This window comes from Micrasema longulum, unplaced genomic scaffold, assembly GCF_059751315.1.
Source record: "Micrasema longulum isolate JH-2025_06_02 unplaced genomic scaffold, ASM5975131v1 h1tg000251l, whole genome shotgun sequence".
Classification (NCBI taxonomy): domain Eukaryota; kingdom Metazoa; phylum Arthropoda; class Insecta; order Trichoptera; family Brachycentridae; genus Micrasema; species Micrasema longulum.
Genome location: NW_028277456.1, coordinates 474,226 through 493,409, shown reverse-complemented (window position 1 = coordinate 493,409; position 19,184 = coordinate 474,226). Strand labels below are relative to the sequence as shown.

At 32.3% G+C, this 19,184-nt stretch overlaps 2 protein-coding genes across 3 annotated transcripts; one reads left to right on the top strand and one right to left on the bottom strand.

The window, feature by feature from the left end:
- The first annotated feature begins 90 nt into the window (after positions 1 to 90).
- On the top strand, positions 91 to 10,970 carry Wdr59 (WD repeat domain 59). The gene is made up of 13 exons (XM_088223810.1): positions 91 to 166; positions 369 to 630; positions 1,027 to 1,231; positions 1,635 to 2,213; positions 2,429 to 2,493; positions 3,233 to 3,577; positions 3,749 to 4,120; positions 4,657 to 4,804; positions 5,087 to 5,282; positions 5,780 to 5,903; positions 6,336 to 6,608; positions 7,258 to 7,541; positions 10,917 to 10,970. The coding sequence occupies exons 2-13, from the start codon at positions 382 to 384 to the stop codon at positions 10,945 to 10,947; spliced, it is 2,871 nt and encodes a 956-aa protein (XP_088079936.1). The 5' UTR covers positions 91 to 166; positions 369 to 381; the 3' UTR covers positions 10,948 to 10,970.
- On the bottom strand, positions 10,900 to 18,151 carry LOC148283267 (uncharacterized). Of its 2 annotated transcripts, none has more exons than XM_088223811.1 (7): positions 17,906 to 18,151; positions 16,397 to 16,714; positions 15,792 to 16,098; positions 15,439 to 15,696; positions 15,189 to 15,351; positions 12,748 to 12,945; positions 10,900 to 11,123 (listed from the first exon to the last, which is right to left on the bottom strand). In XM_088223811.1, the coding sequence occupies exons 1-7, from the start codon at positions 17,930 to 17,932 to the stop codon at positions 11,096 to 11,098; spliced, it is 1,299 nt and encodes a 432-aa protein (XP_088079937.1). In that variant the 5' UTR covers positions 17,933 to 18,151; the 3' UTR covers positions 10,900 to 11,095. The 2 variants fall into 2 exon arrangements, with proteins under 2 accessions (XP_088079937.1, XP_088079938.1); XM_088223812.1 differs by lacking the exon at positions 10,900 to 11,123 and adding an exon at positions 11,583 to 11,997 and having other exon boundaries at positions 17,906 to 18,105.
- Positions 18,152 to 19,184: the final 1,033 nt, after the last annotated feature.

Below are 19,184 nucleotides of genomic sequence, written 5' to 3'. Positions count from 1 at the left end.
ATTCGTTCACAATCATACATATCGTTTTCTTTTTTTTAGTAGGAAATATAAGCGAGGCGATTAAAATTGTTTATCGTTGTTTATAGTCTGGTGCGGTGGTATAATCTGTGGTACGGTGTGTCAAACTAGTCGAAAGTCAAAATAATATTTGTAAATAATACCAGTGGTAAATACAATGAAACTGTATTATTTTGTTTTAGTTTAGGAATTTTATTTTAATTCTCTAATTGATTTTTTTTCGTTGTTTCTTAAAACTTACCCATTAATTGAAACATAATTTGTAAAAGATTACCTAGATGATTATTAAAATGTACTGCCGAAGCGAGTGATTTTTAAGTTTTCCTTAAAAAACAATCCCTTATTCTCAGCGGAGTATTCGTAATGTCTGCACATTGGAGCTCAGAGTCTTCAAAATGCGAATTCAGGGACTTGCAGGCTACGGCCATGTCTGTAGACTGGACTGGAAATAATGTTCTTCTTGCTGGTAAAAGGTGTTTAGCGATAAAACAACTCAGCCAAGAGAGTGATAGTAGTGATACTATCAAAAAAATTACCAGACAAAGTAAATATGATGTCGCTGGAGCGGAATGGTGTCAAACACAACAAGGACAAAGGTTGTGCGCTATATCAGTAAGTTGTAATCCACATTTCTCGCATTTTCTTTCACCGAATCCATTCACCTCGAAATAATCTTAAACACATCTGAATATCAACTGCGAAAAAGTTTATAATGTTTAGCCAAGATTTTTAATTGAGTTGTTTGAACACTACCTTTTTCAAAACAAAAGAAAACCAAAGAATCTTAAAACTACTAAATAAAAATAGTAGTGAATATTGGTTAAATTTACAAACATAACATATGTTTATTTACCAATCTGAAGTCCTGGTAAAATTAAAAGTAGTTTCTTGTTGGTCAAGAAAAACATGTTACCAAGTATTTAAAATATACTTTTTTTAAGTTTGGATGACTTCTGCACTGAACCACTATAATATGTAACATTTAATTTTTAATTACTTTTCACTCAGAGTAACCAGAGAGTGGATATCTACCATTGGAGGAACGGAGATCTCACGGGTATACATTCCTTGAGGGGGCACACTCGGGTTGTAAGCGACACCCACTGGCACCGAGAAGATCACAACCTGTTGGCCACTTGCTCCATAGATACATTCACCCATCTCTGGGATCTGAGGGACACAAGGAGGCCCGTCCTATCACTCTCCGCTGTCGGTAAATATACTTATCTCAAAGAAGAATGAGAGATAATTAAAAAAACAGACTTTGATTAATATAGACGAATATTAACTCTGTAAAAACTTTAGGGTAATATCTCGAGCAGGTTATTTTTTCAAGTAATCTAATTAAAAAACTTCAAAGCACAGCAGACCAAATCTGAGTATGAAGTGGGGCCTTTGTGTGCATTTCTGCTATTCAAATTAATTAATTATCCAAAAATATAATGTATAATGCATATTTGCATAACTTAAATAAGACAAGATTTGGATTACACAAATGGAGGACCTTCTGCTCCCCATTCTGTGCAGGAATAGTAAATTTATTTTATAAGTTTTTGTAAATAAAAACTTTTCAAAGATACCAATAATTTTGATCTCAAATAAAAACTCTTTTGCAGCCGGAGCTTCTCAAGTTCAGTGGAACAAAGTTGCTAGTCACCTGTTGGCCACTGCTCACGATGGTGACGTAAAACTCTGGGACAAAAGAAAAGGCTCATCACCTATCCAATACATCTCTGCACATTTGTGCAAGATACATGGATTGGATTGGAGTCCTCATCATGATTACCAGCTAGTGACATCAAGCCATGACGGGACTATTAAGTATTTTGATATTAATAATCCTAGAAAAGTGGAGAGTACTATTACAACAAATTATCCAGTCTGGAGGGCAATTTATACACCATTTGGAAGTGGTCTGGTGACTATGGGTGTCGGGTGGGGAGGCGTAGCACGAGGTGATCAGGCTGGAGTGGTGGCCATATGGGTAGGAGGAACTCTTGTCCATCGCCTTGTGGGGCATACTGATGTAGTGCTACAGATGCAGTGGCGCCCAAACATGCCCTCGGGGTATCAGCTCGTCACTTGGTCAAGGGATCAGACACTGAGGCTGTGGACTATGCATCCTTCACTTTTGAAAATATGTTCCCATTATCTTCCTGCTGATAGTGAAGTGGAGGATGATTGCTTGAGTGATAGTAAGTATAATTTGAAACAGCATGTTCCTTATTTAAGTGAATATTAAAATCAAAAAATGTCTCTATCCCTATTCATAATACATAAATCTGAAGTAGAGTTTTTTGTTTGTGTGCTCTCAACACAACAAATACCAAAACAAAATTACAACCATTGTAATTTAATATGTATAGAACATACAAAATACGGTTTTTCTAAAAATAATTATTTTTTGCAGCCATGAGTTACATATCAACCAGTGATTTCCCAGAATCTTTTGGAGATACAGGAGAAATTCCAATGGTGAGTACACTCAATTTACTTTCCCATATATTTGTTTAAACCTTTCGAGCACCAGAGGTATTCCAGTGAGATGGCTCTCTCTCTTGGATGCTGAATAAATAATTGAATTTAAAGTCAGCAAACATAGAGATGGGCCACAACATATCAAATGAGTCATACTAGCTTGACATGATCAATCAGTAAGTTGATGACTTAAAATACTCAAGGTTTACTACCTATTTGTTTCACGAGGCTCAAAAAATATATAATGGGTTCATTGACAAAGCAGCATGAATAATAAATGACAAATTTTTGCTTTTGAGTGTTTGAATAGAACCAAGTTTATAATAAAACAAATTGTTGGTTAGATATAGTTTTTATTACAAATGCAACTTGCAATTGGTTGGTTATTGATTAAGAAGTGTACCTGGGCCTCGATTATGATGGGAAGTTAAAATTTATCTTAAATTTTATCTACAAAGTAAAATTAAGTATTCTGTATGAAAAATGGAATATGTTTACAATTTTTATTTCTAAACATGTTCAATTACCGGTTATCGGCGAAAATACTTTGAATTTTCATACAAATATACACACTTTCGTACATAAATATCGATATTAGTTTTTACCGTCTCAGCATATAACGATAAAGATAGCCGTTCATAATCGCAGCCCTGGGGAAAAGCGCTATGTAAATTTTTGCCAATTGAAATGTTCATTAATAATAAGTAATAACAGTGATTACACTTGAAATTTTCAGAAAAAAATGATGTCACACGAGCCTCAACAGTCTCTCCGAGAAGAGTTTGAATCTATCAAATACATGGACAGTATATCTGTAACGGATATGGACTTGGATCATAAAACTTGTACTGTGAGATCAGAGGCGAATGGATACACAGGCATCCTAAAAATATGCTTTCCGGGATCCTACACATTTGATCTGACTATACCTCGCTTCACTTGGATCACTGGAACTAACTTAGATTACAATTCAACTATTAGGATTCTTCAAACTATTAACCAAGCTGCATTCCTGAGAATTCGGCAACACTCACCTTGCCTTTTACACTGCCTGAAAATAATGGTAACTTGTATAGAACAGGTAAATAAATGCATTTTTTTACCACTTGCACAGTAAAAAAATTTGTGTAGGAAAAAAAATGTCCTAGTAAAATTTTTAATAATAATCATAAAAAAAAAAAATTATATCTAAAAATTTAAAATACACAAAAAGATCATAAATGTATTCCTTTATTTAATAAGATGCTTTCAGATACCTATTAAGACCAATGATGTAAATTCTGAAATGCAAGATGAGAAAAGACCATTATCAGAAAGTGACAGTTCATCCAACGGGGCTGGAGATAATTGTATCCCCTTTCCTAGAACTTGTGGCGCAAAGTGGTGCAGTGTGGGAACTCTGGTCGTATTTAATAGACCTCCCAATGCCAAGCGTATGTCACTGAAGCCGGAAAGTTCCACTCCACGTTCCCTCTCATCCCTGTCTACTCCTGTTATCGGAACATACAGATCTCTCTCTCCTCATCTCCCGACTTCTCCATCTCCAACTAATCCTGGACTTGCCCAGTTATTGCTTCGACCTCCATCACACTCCATAACAACATTCTATTTCCAAGATAGATGGGTAAGATTTCCAATTTAACTTATATTTTATCTATACTTAAGTATTGCCAACCTCCATCAAGTGAAATTCGGTAGCCAGTGATAAAAAATCAGTATATCTAGGAAAAAATCTGGGAGGAAGATTTTTTTTTTTTTGTAATTTATGCAAGAATATGTTTATAGTTTATGTTTTTCGAGGTTGTTATTACTTCCCAAAAAAATTGCCAATTGTATTTTTTGACAGATTTTTTCCAAAATTTCAAAATTTATTCCCCTGAAGTCATAAAAATTGTATCCATGAAAATCAACAAAGTTTGGGGTAAATTCGGTAAATCAGTATATCTATCGAAATATCGGTTGGGTTGATAATACTGCTAAAACTGTTCCTACGTTTGGGTGACTCGTAAACAACATTTTTATACATGCTGGTGTACCGATTTTTCAACAGTTTATATTTCCCATTTGATGCTAAATTTAAATAGTTCAGAAGTTATATGGAAGAATTCGGTAGTTAAGAATATTTCCATGAGCTTAAATAAATAACATATTTACCAACAGAAAACTACATCGAGGAGAACTGGAAGTGGAATGAGAGGTGGAACTCAGCAATTTACTCCCCGGATAACACTTTACAAGGCAGATCACCTCTTTTTCCTTAATAAACATCTAGCTGAAAAATACATAATATCTAATGATTCTATTCCTGGTAAATATATCATGATGAATTCTACATTTATTTATATTTATAAAGTTCATTTGACTTTATTTTAAGAACTTGTTTTTCATTTAACATTTAATTATCATAATTATTTATCGAGCATTTATAATAAGGCATTTTTCGAAATAAAAACAATCATTAACTGATAAATGTTTGATTTAAATTTGACTTCTACTAAGTAGATTAATTGCTAATATGAGAATTATTTTTTCTGTAAATTAAATCAATATTTTGTCATTTGAAAAAAATAAATACTGTTTTCTTTTTCAGAAATGTGTGAGCACAATGCTGTAGTAGCAAGTTCAATGGGAAGAATAGATTTAATGCAGGCTTGGCAACTTGCAGCTTTGACCGCAACATCTTTGGAACAAATTAAGGCAGACTTTTATAAGTCAAATTCATTTGTAGATCATGACTCAATTAATTGGTCTCTCCATCCATTTGGCTCTAATATGATACAAGCACTGTAAGTGCATAAATAAGTTATTTTGAAACTTTGAAGTCTTTTCATCTTTATTTTTGTAACAAATCTCAATTCTCAACTATTTTCCAACAAATTGCTTTGTATTTATACTCTAATAACTTTTGTTGCAAAATCTCTGTGATATATAGTATTATGATAAAACTATTGATATCCTTATAAATACATATGTATAATTTTCTTGTTTTATGTAATTTAATGGACTAAAATTATAAATATGTAGTGGTCTGCTTATGGACATAGGCATCAGCGACACCTGAAAAGCCTTGCGACCTTGAAAGTTCGGCAGGCAATTTTTTTACCATAATATATAAAGGTATATGTTTATGCTAACATATATCTAAAAGATAAAGTAGCAAAATATTTTAACTCGTCATGTTACAGATTCTATTCAATTAATAAACTCAACTTGCAAAATTTCAGCCTTCACTGTAAATGCAGTCTGAATTAAATCAACGTGTAATAGATTTTTCTATTTTTAGAATCAACCACTATGCAAAAATATCAGATATACAAATGGCTGCAATGTTGTGTTGTGCATTTAGTGTATACTACAAGACCTCTCTAACTGGAAGTAAATCGAGTGATTTATCAACCAACTCAAACGTGAGTTAACTCATTCATTAAATCATATTCTTGCAGCCAATTTCTCTATGTAATAGATACAATTGTAGATTTATGTATATTTTTGTTAGGCCAATTCAAATCTGTTTTTGTTTACTAGTCAATCCAGGGCTTGTATTCCAAACGCAATTATAGCGCGCTGTAAATGTGTTCTGAATACCAGCCCAGAACCACTTTCTAAGTTAAATAAGGATAGAAATACCAAGATTATTCTTATGATTATGAAAATATTAAAAATTATAGTGCTCCATCTTTTTTTCAACAAATTTTTTCGTCACTCAAAATCTCCAATAAACATAAAATCAACAGGAATTTAATACATCTTATGTGATTTACTATTATTTCTGTAGAAGTGTTAATATGAGATGTAATCAAATCTCAATTGTATTTGTGTAATTAGTTGATTAATTACAGGGCAGTGGAAGTTCTCCATACAATACAATCCATAATATCAGTGAGATAAATGTAGAAGGTTGGGCTGTTCCTATTCTAAAGCATGACAGAACAAGCTCTTGGTCGGACTCTACGGATGTCAATCCAAGTTTTTATGACACGTCCTTAGGGAAGTGTGATGAAAATACTACATCACAAATGTTAGACCCCTCCACAACTCACCTGTATCAGTGTTACATGAGAGTGTATTCAGATATTTTGCATAAATGGAATCTCTTAGAAGCACGAGCTGAGGTAAGAGTTCAATCAAAAATATGTTTTCAATTAAAAACTATTTTAACCTATTTTACCATATATTTAAATTTGACATTTTATACGTTTGTTGTGTATGGTGTGAAGAATAAGGTGAGGGCAGGAAGAGCCGAGGTAGGGCAGGGTAGGGTAGCGTCATCTGTAATGTTAAGCGACAAGCTTTGCTAGTTAGACTATGCAGTCTTTGTATGCATCATTCTTCTTCTTATTGAAGATTCTTCCTCACTTTAATCACCAAATGACAATTAATAGGCACCATAATGTCTAGACTTCCATACACCGGACATCTGTTTTACGCGATGGATACGTTCTATGAAAAAATGATAGATCGATTTCCTTGTGTAAAAATCAATTCAGGATGTCAATAAATAGGATTTTATTGTTTTTTTGTGTCGTAATTTAATTTTTAAAATTACTTTTCAAAAATGACCACAAAGATTATTCACTAACACTGCCAGACAATAGACATACCCATTTACGCACATTTGGTGCAACATTGTTTTTATCACTTAAGATATCCAGAGCCTTCCGCGTACTTCCACATACCTGGCTGCTTCAATAATGCAATACGCTATTAATAAAACTAAATGTGTATACAATATTTGTTATGTTTACAATAATTGTATTCCAGGTTATGAAGCATGTGTCTGTTGGGGAAGAAGGAAAGCACAGCGGTGTAGATCTAGTGAGCGAATGTCAAAAGTGCAAGAACATTGTCAGAGGGAGTCGTTGTTCTCAGTGTTCACTGCTGAGCCTGAATTGCTGTGTGTGTAATATTGGGGTTCGGGGTGCAGCCAACGCCTGCCTGATCTGTGGACACGGGGGACATGCAGCACATCTTGAGGAATGGTTCTCCAAATATGATATCTGCCCGACAGGATGCGGGTGTCAATGTGTGAAAAGTGTGAACTCTTGGTAAAGTAAACAAAATTAAAAGTAAAAAAAATACTTAAGTTTTTCTCTGCTATGTGGTTTTGAGATACAGTACAAAAATTTATATTTTACCGAGGTACTGTAATATTCCTCCTGAAATTATTTGTTCCAATGCATAATTAAAAGATGTTTTCACAAAGTTGACGCCAAAATATTCAGTGATAGGAGAGGATTATTTTTAAAGATTTTTTTTTTTTCATGCACATTTATATATATTTGCTTTTATACGATTTATGGAAATATTTAAATTTTGGAACCATTTTTAGCTAGTCGTAAATAACAGTACTAGTAAATTCCTATCCGATTCCTATCAAATTGTGGTAGAATTATATATCAATTTGTATATGTTTACAATAGGGAAATATCACATACTACAAATACCGATAAAAATATGTGAAATGGGTTTAGTATGTTTTCAAAATCAATATGGATATTGTGGAGAAATGTTTTCATACATATTTTTTAGAATAAAATTATTAAAAATATGTCACCACAAAAACGCGATATGTTTGGCTTTGACAGTTGTGACATCAAGATTCGTGACAATGTTATATTTCAATTTTAACGGTTACAAACAATGTTCAAAATTTGACCGAATCGTGGCGTATTAGAAGTGCCGCCAATACAATGAACCGTTTTTGCAAGAATACCGTTTTTAGACCACTAAGTACCAAAAAAATATCTTTTACTGGACAGTATTTCATAGACTCTTGTTAATTTAAAATTGTAAAAAAAGCTATATTTCCCTATTATGTATGTATAAACCTCTGAATGTTTTCAAATCAATTAAAATTTTTTAATAAAAAATTCACACTTTTTTACAGAGCACTGAGAAAAAGAGTGGTTCTCTTTACATGGCAATAGACAATATTTTTTTGCAGTAATTTTCAGTTATTTAGTTGTATTTCAAAAAATAAATAGAAGTAGGAAATGTTACTATATGAACCTGTAACGTAAGCACCAAAGTAACCACATCATAATTCACATAATTAGTATTAATGATAAAACAGGGTATTAAGTATAGTAATTCATTTGATTAAAATCTTTTTATTTCAAAGTTATTGTACAAAGGTTTTCCCAAATGTATATACAAGGTCCACAGCTGACCTCAAGCTAAGCAAATTAGAAAACTTGTTTGGTCCGGTTAACCCTTTATAGGACACATTTTTTGTTTTGATTTTTTGCTTCCAAATTTAATTAAATTGTTCTTTTTTAAGATAATAAACATATAGCATTTGAGAATCTGAGTGGTAGACTAATCTACCACTGCATGTTGTTACGATACTCTTGTGACATAAGACTTATTATTCATACAAAACTATAGAAAATATAGACCTCAATTCTGGTGGTATATGTATGTACCACATTGTTCTAGGTGTCCTATAGAGGGTTAATGTCTGAAAGCGCAGCCTATTGTTATGCTAAGCGATGTGTGCAGGTGGATTTCTTATTGTGCTGATGAATGGTATTCTTACTTCAAATTCTAAGTATAATAATAAGTTTAACTCTACTCCCAAATTTATTCAGCACATGTGTTTTGCTTCAAAAGAATTCAATTAGTTTTAAAACTAAAGAGTTTGGGAGTTTTATTGACAGGTTTTCTTTGATTGGTGGAACTCGTGTAAATACAAACATTGGAATAATTTAAAAGAATGGATGTAATTATATTTAAATGTTCATTGTGTGCACTATAAAAATATGGTGAATGCTGTGCCATAATTTGTGCTAATTACTTTTGCTCACTAAACTGAAAGGGGATAAGATATTTTAAGTAATAATTATCTGATTTTTGCTTTACTGAAATCAACACACATAAATTTTAATTATAAACCATTCTGTGTGCGATTTTATTTTTTTAATTGATTCTTTATTATTATTAATGTGAAACATGTTATTTGAACAGTAATATAAAATAAAATGTAAATAAAATACATAATAAACTAAATATTGCTATTACTAAAATTTTGGTTTATGTTAATTTTGTGATTAAAGCCATACCCGGCATGTTAACGTTCAGGATATTTCAGAATCCACCTAAAGTGGCTTTGTAAATAGTAGACTTGTTGGATAGAAATACCTGACGCATTATCCACCCGAATGATAACCGAAACAAAACAGATTATTTTATAATACATTTATGGCGTAGCTGAAATACTACAATGGAAATAAGAATGTTTTTACTAAGTGACGTTAGCAGGCGCTACTCAGGGGCGATTTTGTGTCGTTGTGAAATTGAACAATGCTAATTAATAACAAGCGCTTGATTGATTCCGAAACATCCCGAACGGGAGACATATTTCTGAGTGATACCGAAGCATCCCGAATCGGATATTTACGAATGTGCTACCCAGATACATGTTTTCTTTCGAAGAAACTGAGGTAAGGGTGATTCTTACTATAATATTTCTCATTTTATGTGCTTACAAGACTGGATGATTTTTCAGGAACGGTTTATTGTTAATAATAATTACTAAAGTCTTATGAGGGATGTAGTTACTACTATTCTTAAAGCAAATTATATGTTTTCAGATTGAGACAACAGGATTTAATAATTTTTTCTCTCATCGAAATAATAACACAACCTTTATTACCGTTTTGTCATTGTGCAAGAAATGTGCTGTAGAAGATAATACTATAATGTTTTAGTACCTATTAAAAACACAATTCTCAATACTTTTCTGTTTTATAGTGCCCATTTCATTTTATTCTCACTTAAAAAACTTAATTCATTATTCTCTGAACTTTTTATAAAATCTATCCACTATTAATGATAGTTGAAATCTTGTCAAAATAGGAAAAAATTATATCTTAAGATCAAATTATGTGTACAAATTAATTCTGTTCTACTGCAGATCAATTTTTCTGCATCAATATACATGTTTGCAAAATTTTATTACAAGACAACATTATTAATTGTGAATTTTACATATTTATATTATCTTTTGTTTATTTGGTCAAGTATTTTATACATTCTTTAATATTTGTTTTTTTGCTGTAAAATTGTAATACACGCAAAAAGTAATTAAAAATTCTTAAAACTGCACAGAATCTATGAATTTTTATATGTGAAATAATTGTTTTTATAACCTACAGACCTATGTTATAATCTGAATATCAAACAATCAAATTTATAAGATACAAAATATATTTACTTCATAAGGAATCCTACATAAAATATTTACTAAAAATAATAATTGTAAATTTAAAAATAAGTATGTACTACAAAATAAAATAATATTCCAAATCAATTATGCCAATTATAACAATGGGTTTTCTAAATAAATTTCTGTTTAATTTGATCCCGTTTTTGGTACATATTTAAATGCACTTTTTTAAATCATTTGTTTTTTCTTGCAGTTTTCAAGATCTACTTATGAGAATAAAATAATTACAGCTTTTGGGTGATTTACCGTATCATTTTTCCTTCTACTGAGAAGTTACCTAATAAAACACTAAATAATAGAGGGATCTTCTTATCTTTTAATCTACTTCAGGGAAACTACTCCAAATGATAGCTGGATCAGGATGAGGTTGCCTCAAAGTCGAGTGGTTCTATTGTAGCAGCTACAGAAGAAATATAATTACTTAAATAGTTATTCAAAACACACGTTGACTAAAAACATACATTCACAACAGCAGATACTAAATTAAATGTAATTTATTTAATAATAAAAAAACGCTTTCTCAATTTTGTCTCATCATAAGTTGATTGTTTGGTGTTTATCAATGACCTCCTTAAAAAAAGTAATCAAATTTATATTGCTGTCATCAAAATATGAAATAAAGAAAAACAAATATATTTATACTGACAACACTTTTAAATTTAAATAGTCCTTAAAGAAACCCCGTTTTTAAAATCATTTAATTCTACTTGACAACTTAAAATAGGAACTGCTGATATGTTTTTTGATGTGATATAAATTCTACCCAATTTCCTTTTTTTGTGATGTTTTTTTTCCCAGTAAAACTACTCAAAAATATATAATTATTAATAACTATAGTAGGTATTAGCTCCCAAACTACTTTATACATTATAGTATGGTCTAAAGAAGCATTTATTTTCTACAAATTTCTGTTATGTATTGTATTTCACAAAAACATTTATTACAAAAAGACAATATTCACACATTAATTTGTGATGCATACGTAATATACACATATTTTAGTTTTAAAGAACTTAGTAAGCATTATTTGATAATGTAAATAAAAATAAATGTAAGATGTTCATAATTATTTCAATGTAATTCAAATATCTCCGCATATTCAAAAAAAAAACTAATGGAGATCCCTATTAAACAGGGAATAAAGTATCGTTTACACATGGATAAAACAATAGATAAGACAATATTGTTTTGTGCCAGCTCAGTTAACAGCCTCGACTGTGCAGGACAGAACACTGGGACAATAGGAAAATTCGGCCGCAGTTCAAACGTGAGCGCTGCAAAAATGAAAACACGACGGCGTTTATTACGAGCGAGTTCATGAAAAATATTATTAATTTTATACCAAGATGTATTGGAATGAGGAAGTTCAGCATTACGGAAAATTCGATATAATTTTTTTTCTTACATGCGGTAAAAATGTATGAGAAAATAAAAAGAAACTACATTACAAGTTCTAATGAATCAACCAATAATAGAGTGTTGTGATAGATTTCCGGTTTATAGGAAGCCAACTCAACGAAGGGAATTTGTGATGTCCCAGAAGGAGTAATCACAAAACTTTTTAAAAATCATAGCGCTGATAATATGATACATAAAATCATTTTGTGGTTTAGTTTGATAGTCTATTAACAAATATTTCATTTTTTTGAGATCACTGAACTTTCTCATTGTTAAACAACGAATGAAATAAAATTGATTTTTTCACCGAGCAAGTCACTATTGTCATAAAATTTGGTCCGTGCATTCACATAAGGACAATTCGGCCTTGCGCGGTGGTGGAGGTAATCATTGTTCTGCGAGATAGCCTACCCGTCTATCTACGTAACAATGTCTTGTCCTACAAATTGCTGTATACACATAGACAATGGTCGAGTCCTGGGACAGAACAATATTGTATTGGTAATTCTTATTGGAAGATTTTTATCCAATATAATAATAAGAATGACTAATTTCCCACATATTATTCTTCACTCAGCGCACTGGGTTCTTTCAGTAATAAAAAAGTAAATACTCGATGGCCATACCTTTCTAATAGACGGCGCTTCAATTCCGGTGGATATGTGACATAGATGTAGTGCTCATTTTGTCCGAGATCATTCAAATCCGCCACAGTGTAGTACTCCTCACTATACATCGGTCCTCCAGGACCCATTCCTCCGCGTGATGGAGAGGAGTGGGCAGTTGCTGATGCACTGTTGCTCTCTAAACTCTTGTCATCCGAGCTGACAATAACACATTTTTATTTATTTATTTTATTTTATTTAGAAAACATACAGTCATACAAAATCAGTATTAAAAACAACAATTTTTTAACATAAAAAGACCAATTAAGTTTTCATAAATTAAAAAGATACAAACATTAAATGTGACAAAAAATAAAAAATAAATAAGAATTTTAAGTGAAAAAAAGATAATTGTTGACATTTGCGTTTTCCATGGAGGTAATAAATTAAAATAAATAAAAATACCGAATGTACACTCCGAGCCATCCACGCACACACATGAACGCATATATAAAACATACACAAACATATACATTACATGCGGCACATATGCATAGCATAAACCACTCAAGATGTACATTCAGCAACTATCCCAAATAATCGACCCCATGAAGAAATTTTCTGTACAAATGCAACGTGCAGTTAAAAATGTCTACATCAATACTGAGTCCGTTATAATTTCTACAGGTGCGTCTAATGAATGAATTTGAGGTATAATTGTTTTTACAAGTTGGTACATAAAAAAGGGAATTTAATCTAGTATAGCGAAGAGGACAACGGAAACCAATATTTTGTAAAAGATACGGCGAATCAACTATGTTATTGAGAATTTTGAAAAGAAAAATTAAATCATATCTAAGGCGCCTTTTTTGTAGTGATTCTATATTAAAATTGATCAAAGATGCGCCGTAATCATTTTCAATGTTACCAAAACGATATTCCAGGCTCCTTATAAATTTCTTTTGAATGTTTTCAATTTGATTAATATATACATTATATTGAGGGGACCATACTAATGAAGCGAATTCGAGTTGACTTCGCACATAAGTATAGTAAAGAAGTTTTAATGTATTTGGTGATGAGAATGGCTTGGAGATTCGTAAGATAAACCCTAGAAGTCTGTATGCCTTATCTACTATTGTATTTATGTGATCTCTAAATAAAAGCTTATCATCCATCAGTACACCCAAATCTCTCGCTTTCATTGAACGATTGACAATTTTCCCAGATAGTTTGTAGTCAAATAGAATACTTTTTTTCTTTCGAGTAAATGACATGACAAGACATTTATCAGAATTCAATAATAACTGATTGTCCTTGCAATAGCAACAGATTCTATCTAAGTCAGCTTGAAGAACTTCGCAATCATTTATTGAAGACACAATTTTAAATACTTTATTGTCATCAGCGTATAGCAAAAAATTTGAGTTTTGAATGCATAAACTTATATCATTGATATAAATAATAAAAAATAAGGGTCCAAAATGCGAACCTTGAGGGACACCTGATGGGATTGGTTTAAATGATGAATTAAATCCCTTGAGTGAGACCAATTGACTGCGGTTACTAATGTAGGAACATATCCAACGATACAGATTCCCCCGTATACCAATGTTCCAAAGCTTGCGAAGTAAGACCGAATGACTTATTTTATCGAAAGCCTTTGAATAATCCGTATATAAAACGTCTACCTGAAAACCTGCATCCATTGCATTCAAAACAATATCGGTAAATTCACAAAGATTTGATTCAACTGACCGTTTCTTATAGAATCCATGTTGATTGGGATTAATATGTGGTTTTATAACATCGAAGAGCTGATCGGTTACTATATTTTCAAGGATTTTACTAAAAATGGGAAGAAGAGAAATGGGTCGATAATTTACTACAAGACTCTTATTTCCTTTTTTATGCACAGGTGTAATATTTGCCTTTTTCCATATTTCAGGAAACGTGCCTTACTTTGTTGATAATTGAAAAAGATAAGTAAGAGGACGCGCAAGCTGTTTAATACATTTAGAAATAAAAAACATATTATAATATTACATTTTATCTGTAATTTAACATCATCATTTGTTTATCTACATCTAATGGTGTATAGGGAAGTACATTGGTACTTCAGTCATAAAAAATAAACAGTCTCAACAGAAACCATAAATTATGCAGTGGAAAAATCTTATGTTACATACAAGTGAAAGCACACAGAAATCTGGAATCTCTGTACCAGTCCACTACCTTGTCTTTTTATCCTTTAACAAAAGGAAAAAAACTGATTTTTAAGGAAAACATTTCAAGTATTTTAACGTAAACAGAATGTTAAAATTTTCGCCATATTTACTATCATTTATTCTTATCAATTTGCGCTTTTATCTTTTAGTGAAGATTGCAACTTGACTATCTTTATTATAACTATAAATACAATATAAGGTTAGTGCATTAAATATATTTATTTTCATACTTACTCAAAAAGTACCCAAATTATGTAGTAACACATGCAAATACCAAGTGTTAGGACTGTTGTTATTCCAATAATAAGTGGCCAAGGGAATGGTCTTACGGTGGTTGCCGCGTCTTCCCAGTAACGATCGCAACTTAGATACCAACACACTGCTCTATTCATTTCTTCTGGAAATTTCAAATGATTGTGTTTATAATTCCATCAAATATTTAAGTAGCAAAATTTGAAAACATAATAATGGTTTAGTATGTTACCTTCAATTTCTTTAAAATCATGAACAGATAAATGAATAATTAAGCCAGCAATACAATCCCTCACAAGTAATTCACAGCGAATTTTTAGTTTCTGTAAATCTTCAGGATTGCAATTTGCTTTAAGCTTCTGCAGCTCAGATATCCTTTGTTGCTTTTGGTCAACCGGTGGAAGAGCTGAATCTACCATATCTTTATCACAGAGCTCTGATGTACTATTTTGCTCTCCGTCATTTTCGCTGGTCTTCCCCTCATTTTCATCTGTAATGAAAGAATATCAAAAAAAAAATATTTGACACATTATTCCATGAAACAATTAAAATAGCGTGTTCTTTTGAGGATTGACATATTATTACCTTCAACAATTTCTGCATCTTCCTCGGGTTTTGGTTCTGATGTTCTTGGACAGTTTCGGTGCTCTTCTATTTTTGATCTGCCTTTTAACTTGCTGCTTTGTTGCTCATTACTTTTAAGAAATATTCTAGCCACTTCTCTCGGTCCAGAGGTAGCTAATGCAGTACGGTACACTGTAGCCTCTTGCCATATCTCTATATCTGTATTTGGAAGAATATTTCCCTCCATACCCAGTGTTGCATCTTGAGATATCAGTACCTGACACCTCATTATGTCACAATAGTCGGCTAGACACACTGCATCCTCTGCCTATATTATTAGTAAAAATTGTAGTAATTTTACATAGAAATGAAATAATGCAATGTGATCCTTTGAAGATGTGTAGTAAAATAGCAATATTTATATTAAAAATCAATTTAGTATAGATTCTTATTCTCATACATGCAATCGTTTTAATAGATATGTTTTATGGGGCACTTTTCAATTAACTTTATTCCTCTACTAAAGTATGCCAAACTAATTTACTATGTAGTAAGAGGTACTTATTTGTATGACCTAAAAGCAATATACTTTTAATATTATCCTAATCAATTAATAGTGGACTTACTTTATTTATTTTATTTTTATGTCTGTTATCAAAGTGCATGTCCAAATATTTGTCTTCGTAAAAGGATTTTCCACAAAAACCGCATGTCCACTGCGAAGAGCGATGCTGGAACTTGGCTGCATGCTGTGGTCCAAATATGTCACGTAGAGGGTGAAACGGACATTCTAGGGGAAGTTTCAACTGATGTTTCTCCAGAACGGGTAACCATTTACTCTGGACTATCTTGCGGACTATTTTAGCATTGTCACGAGAGCAAGATATCTTGAATACTGTCGGGCCTGGCCATGGTATCAGTGACAGCAAAAATAATACTAAAACCTAAATATTAACATAAAATAGTTTAGTAGGTACATCAATAATAAGAATTAAGGAAGAATTATTTAGATACTAACAAAATTAACATAATATTTGTGTCGTTAATTCAACAGACACTTGAAGCATGAAGATAGTTTTATAGTATTCTGTCATTCTTGCATAAAATGGTCAGGTAGTCAGTTTAAGTGGTGGGGAAAAATTTAAATACTTCTAAGCACATAGATATGCAAAAACATGTTTTTTTTACTTCCTCCACAGTGTGTGAACATTTTTTTTATTTGTATTTTAAGATATGCTTCAATAACTTGTTTTATAAAAACAACTATGACTAACACAAAGGAATAATCATCATTCCCTTTTCGCACCTAATGGTGCATAGGGCACTGCACTCGTTCGCCAATCGCAGAGTATCTTGATTTTATTTTTGCTTCATGAAGGTAAGATGATCAGTTTTACGCTTCAGGTATCAGTCCAGGGACTATGAAATATTCTGGTGTGAAAACACGCCTTTGAATAAATATTTCATATCAAACATGTCGGGAATCGAAACCGAGACCTCTCGCATGGTAGGCAAACGCGCTAACCATTACACCACGAGGCCGACAATAATACAAATGCATTACTGATTATTTTTTTTTCCTTGTTAAAGTCTATGTGACGTCTTACAATGACGTCTTTTCTATTTTTGATTAAAAAATATTCTTATATTATAACTTAAATGTTATTATATTCATAATAACAATAAATAGTTGTAATAATAGTTGTAGATACTAAATGCAGAGTCGGTGACAAGCTCAAAAGCGCCTGGTAAAATGCCGGGTGGCAATCCACGCATCAAGTAAAACTTTATGATACGGGTTATCGAAAAATAATAAATTTCATATGTAATATAAACACCTTCATGTTAAAATCTATGCTTCTTAAGGTATAAAATATATGTCAAACATCTGTTATTTTTCACTTAGTTATGATTAAAAATGTATCGTAATAATATTCACTCAATTATAATTTCTGATTGTATCTGAAATGTATCATATTAAATAATTTTATGTGCCGTAGCACTTCAAATAGATTAGGGTGCAGCATGCTTCAGGAGTTCGCATAAACAGTCGTATTATTGATTCTAACCCCTCGAAATGCCATTCGTAGAGGCCGAGCAGAAATATATTATGTGATGTGACTTAATAATCTTACCTCCAAAGTAAATGATTTGGTCTTCATTCATATTATCCTAAATTACGAAATAATTTGATAATCTACAATAGAGCGCGAAATAAGTAATATATTCGAATCAGCGAATAGTGGTTAATTTAAGGTTCACTTAATTAAAACCCGAATTGAACACCGCATTCGTGATAAAACACGCGCGTACCTACTCTACGCTTTCACTGCCCTCTACAAAAGTATGCACCACCGCCACAGCTACGATGGCGTAGCGGGTAGATGCGGGCGTGTGGCTATCATAATAAAATATCTGTAGCACGCATGCGTATTACGCCATGAACTAGTAATAAACTTATGATTATTTAACTCCCTAATATTTAAACCTTAGACACAATGATAAGGTACGAAAATTAGATACCTATCTGAGAACGTCTGTATTTAGCAAGCCAATGGCATTAGCGAATACCTACATATAGCCAGCTTTAGATATATTATATTTTCTTAGTCAGAATTTGATCGATTCTTAAAATGCACAATACATGATCGAATAAAAAACGAAATCATAGTCTTGAGTCCAGACTTCCCGCAGACCTATACAAATCAATAGAGTTTTAATTATATATCTAGCAAACAAATGAAAGCGAAAAAGATGCGGTATCATCATCTTCGTCTTCTTTTCCTCATCTGCTCCTAAGTGGAGCATGTGGACATCACCATTTACCTCCAGGAGACCCTATCTCCAGCCAGCATTCTCGCCTCCCATGTCAATCCAGCGTCCCTTAGTTCCGCCGAATAAAGTCGAAAGATCGACATCGACGGCCTTCCAGGGCTGGTATTCCGAACGCGTTTACAGCGCGCTATAATGCGTATTTAGTACGTAAAAACGCGCTATATCGCGCTATAATTTCGTTTAGAATACCAGCCCAGGACGGCGTGAGCCCGCAGGTTTAAAAAAGAGGCAACTTGGGTTTAGGTTCTCCCGAGGCATGCGCAGCACGTGTCTACGCCAGGTCCACCATATTTAATCAGAAACCTTTAAATACATATTGTATAGGTTCTATAATTTTACTTACATACATGCAACAAAAAAAATCGTACCGCTCGCGCTCTGGTTCTTTTGGAATTTTGTACCTAATTTAATTTGACATTGAGTATTTTTTTCGATTTTAAAATATGAATATTTGCGTTCTTTTTATTTACATTTTAATTTCGCGGACATTTTGTTTGAGTCGTAAATAACTATGTTAGAAAATGAAAAACACTATCGTGAAACGGGGCTCGAGTTTCGGACTTTCCGAAGTCCAGGACA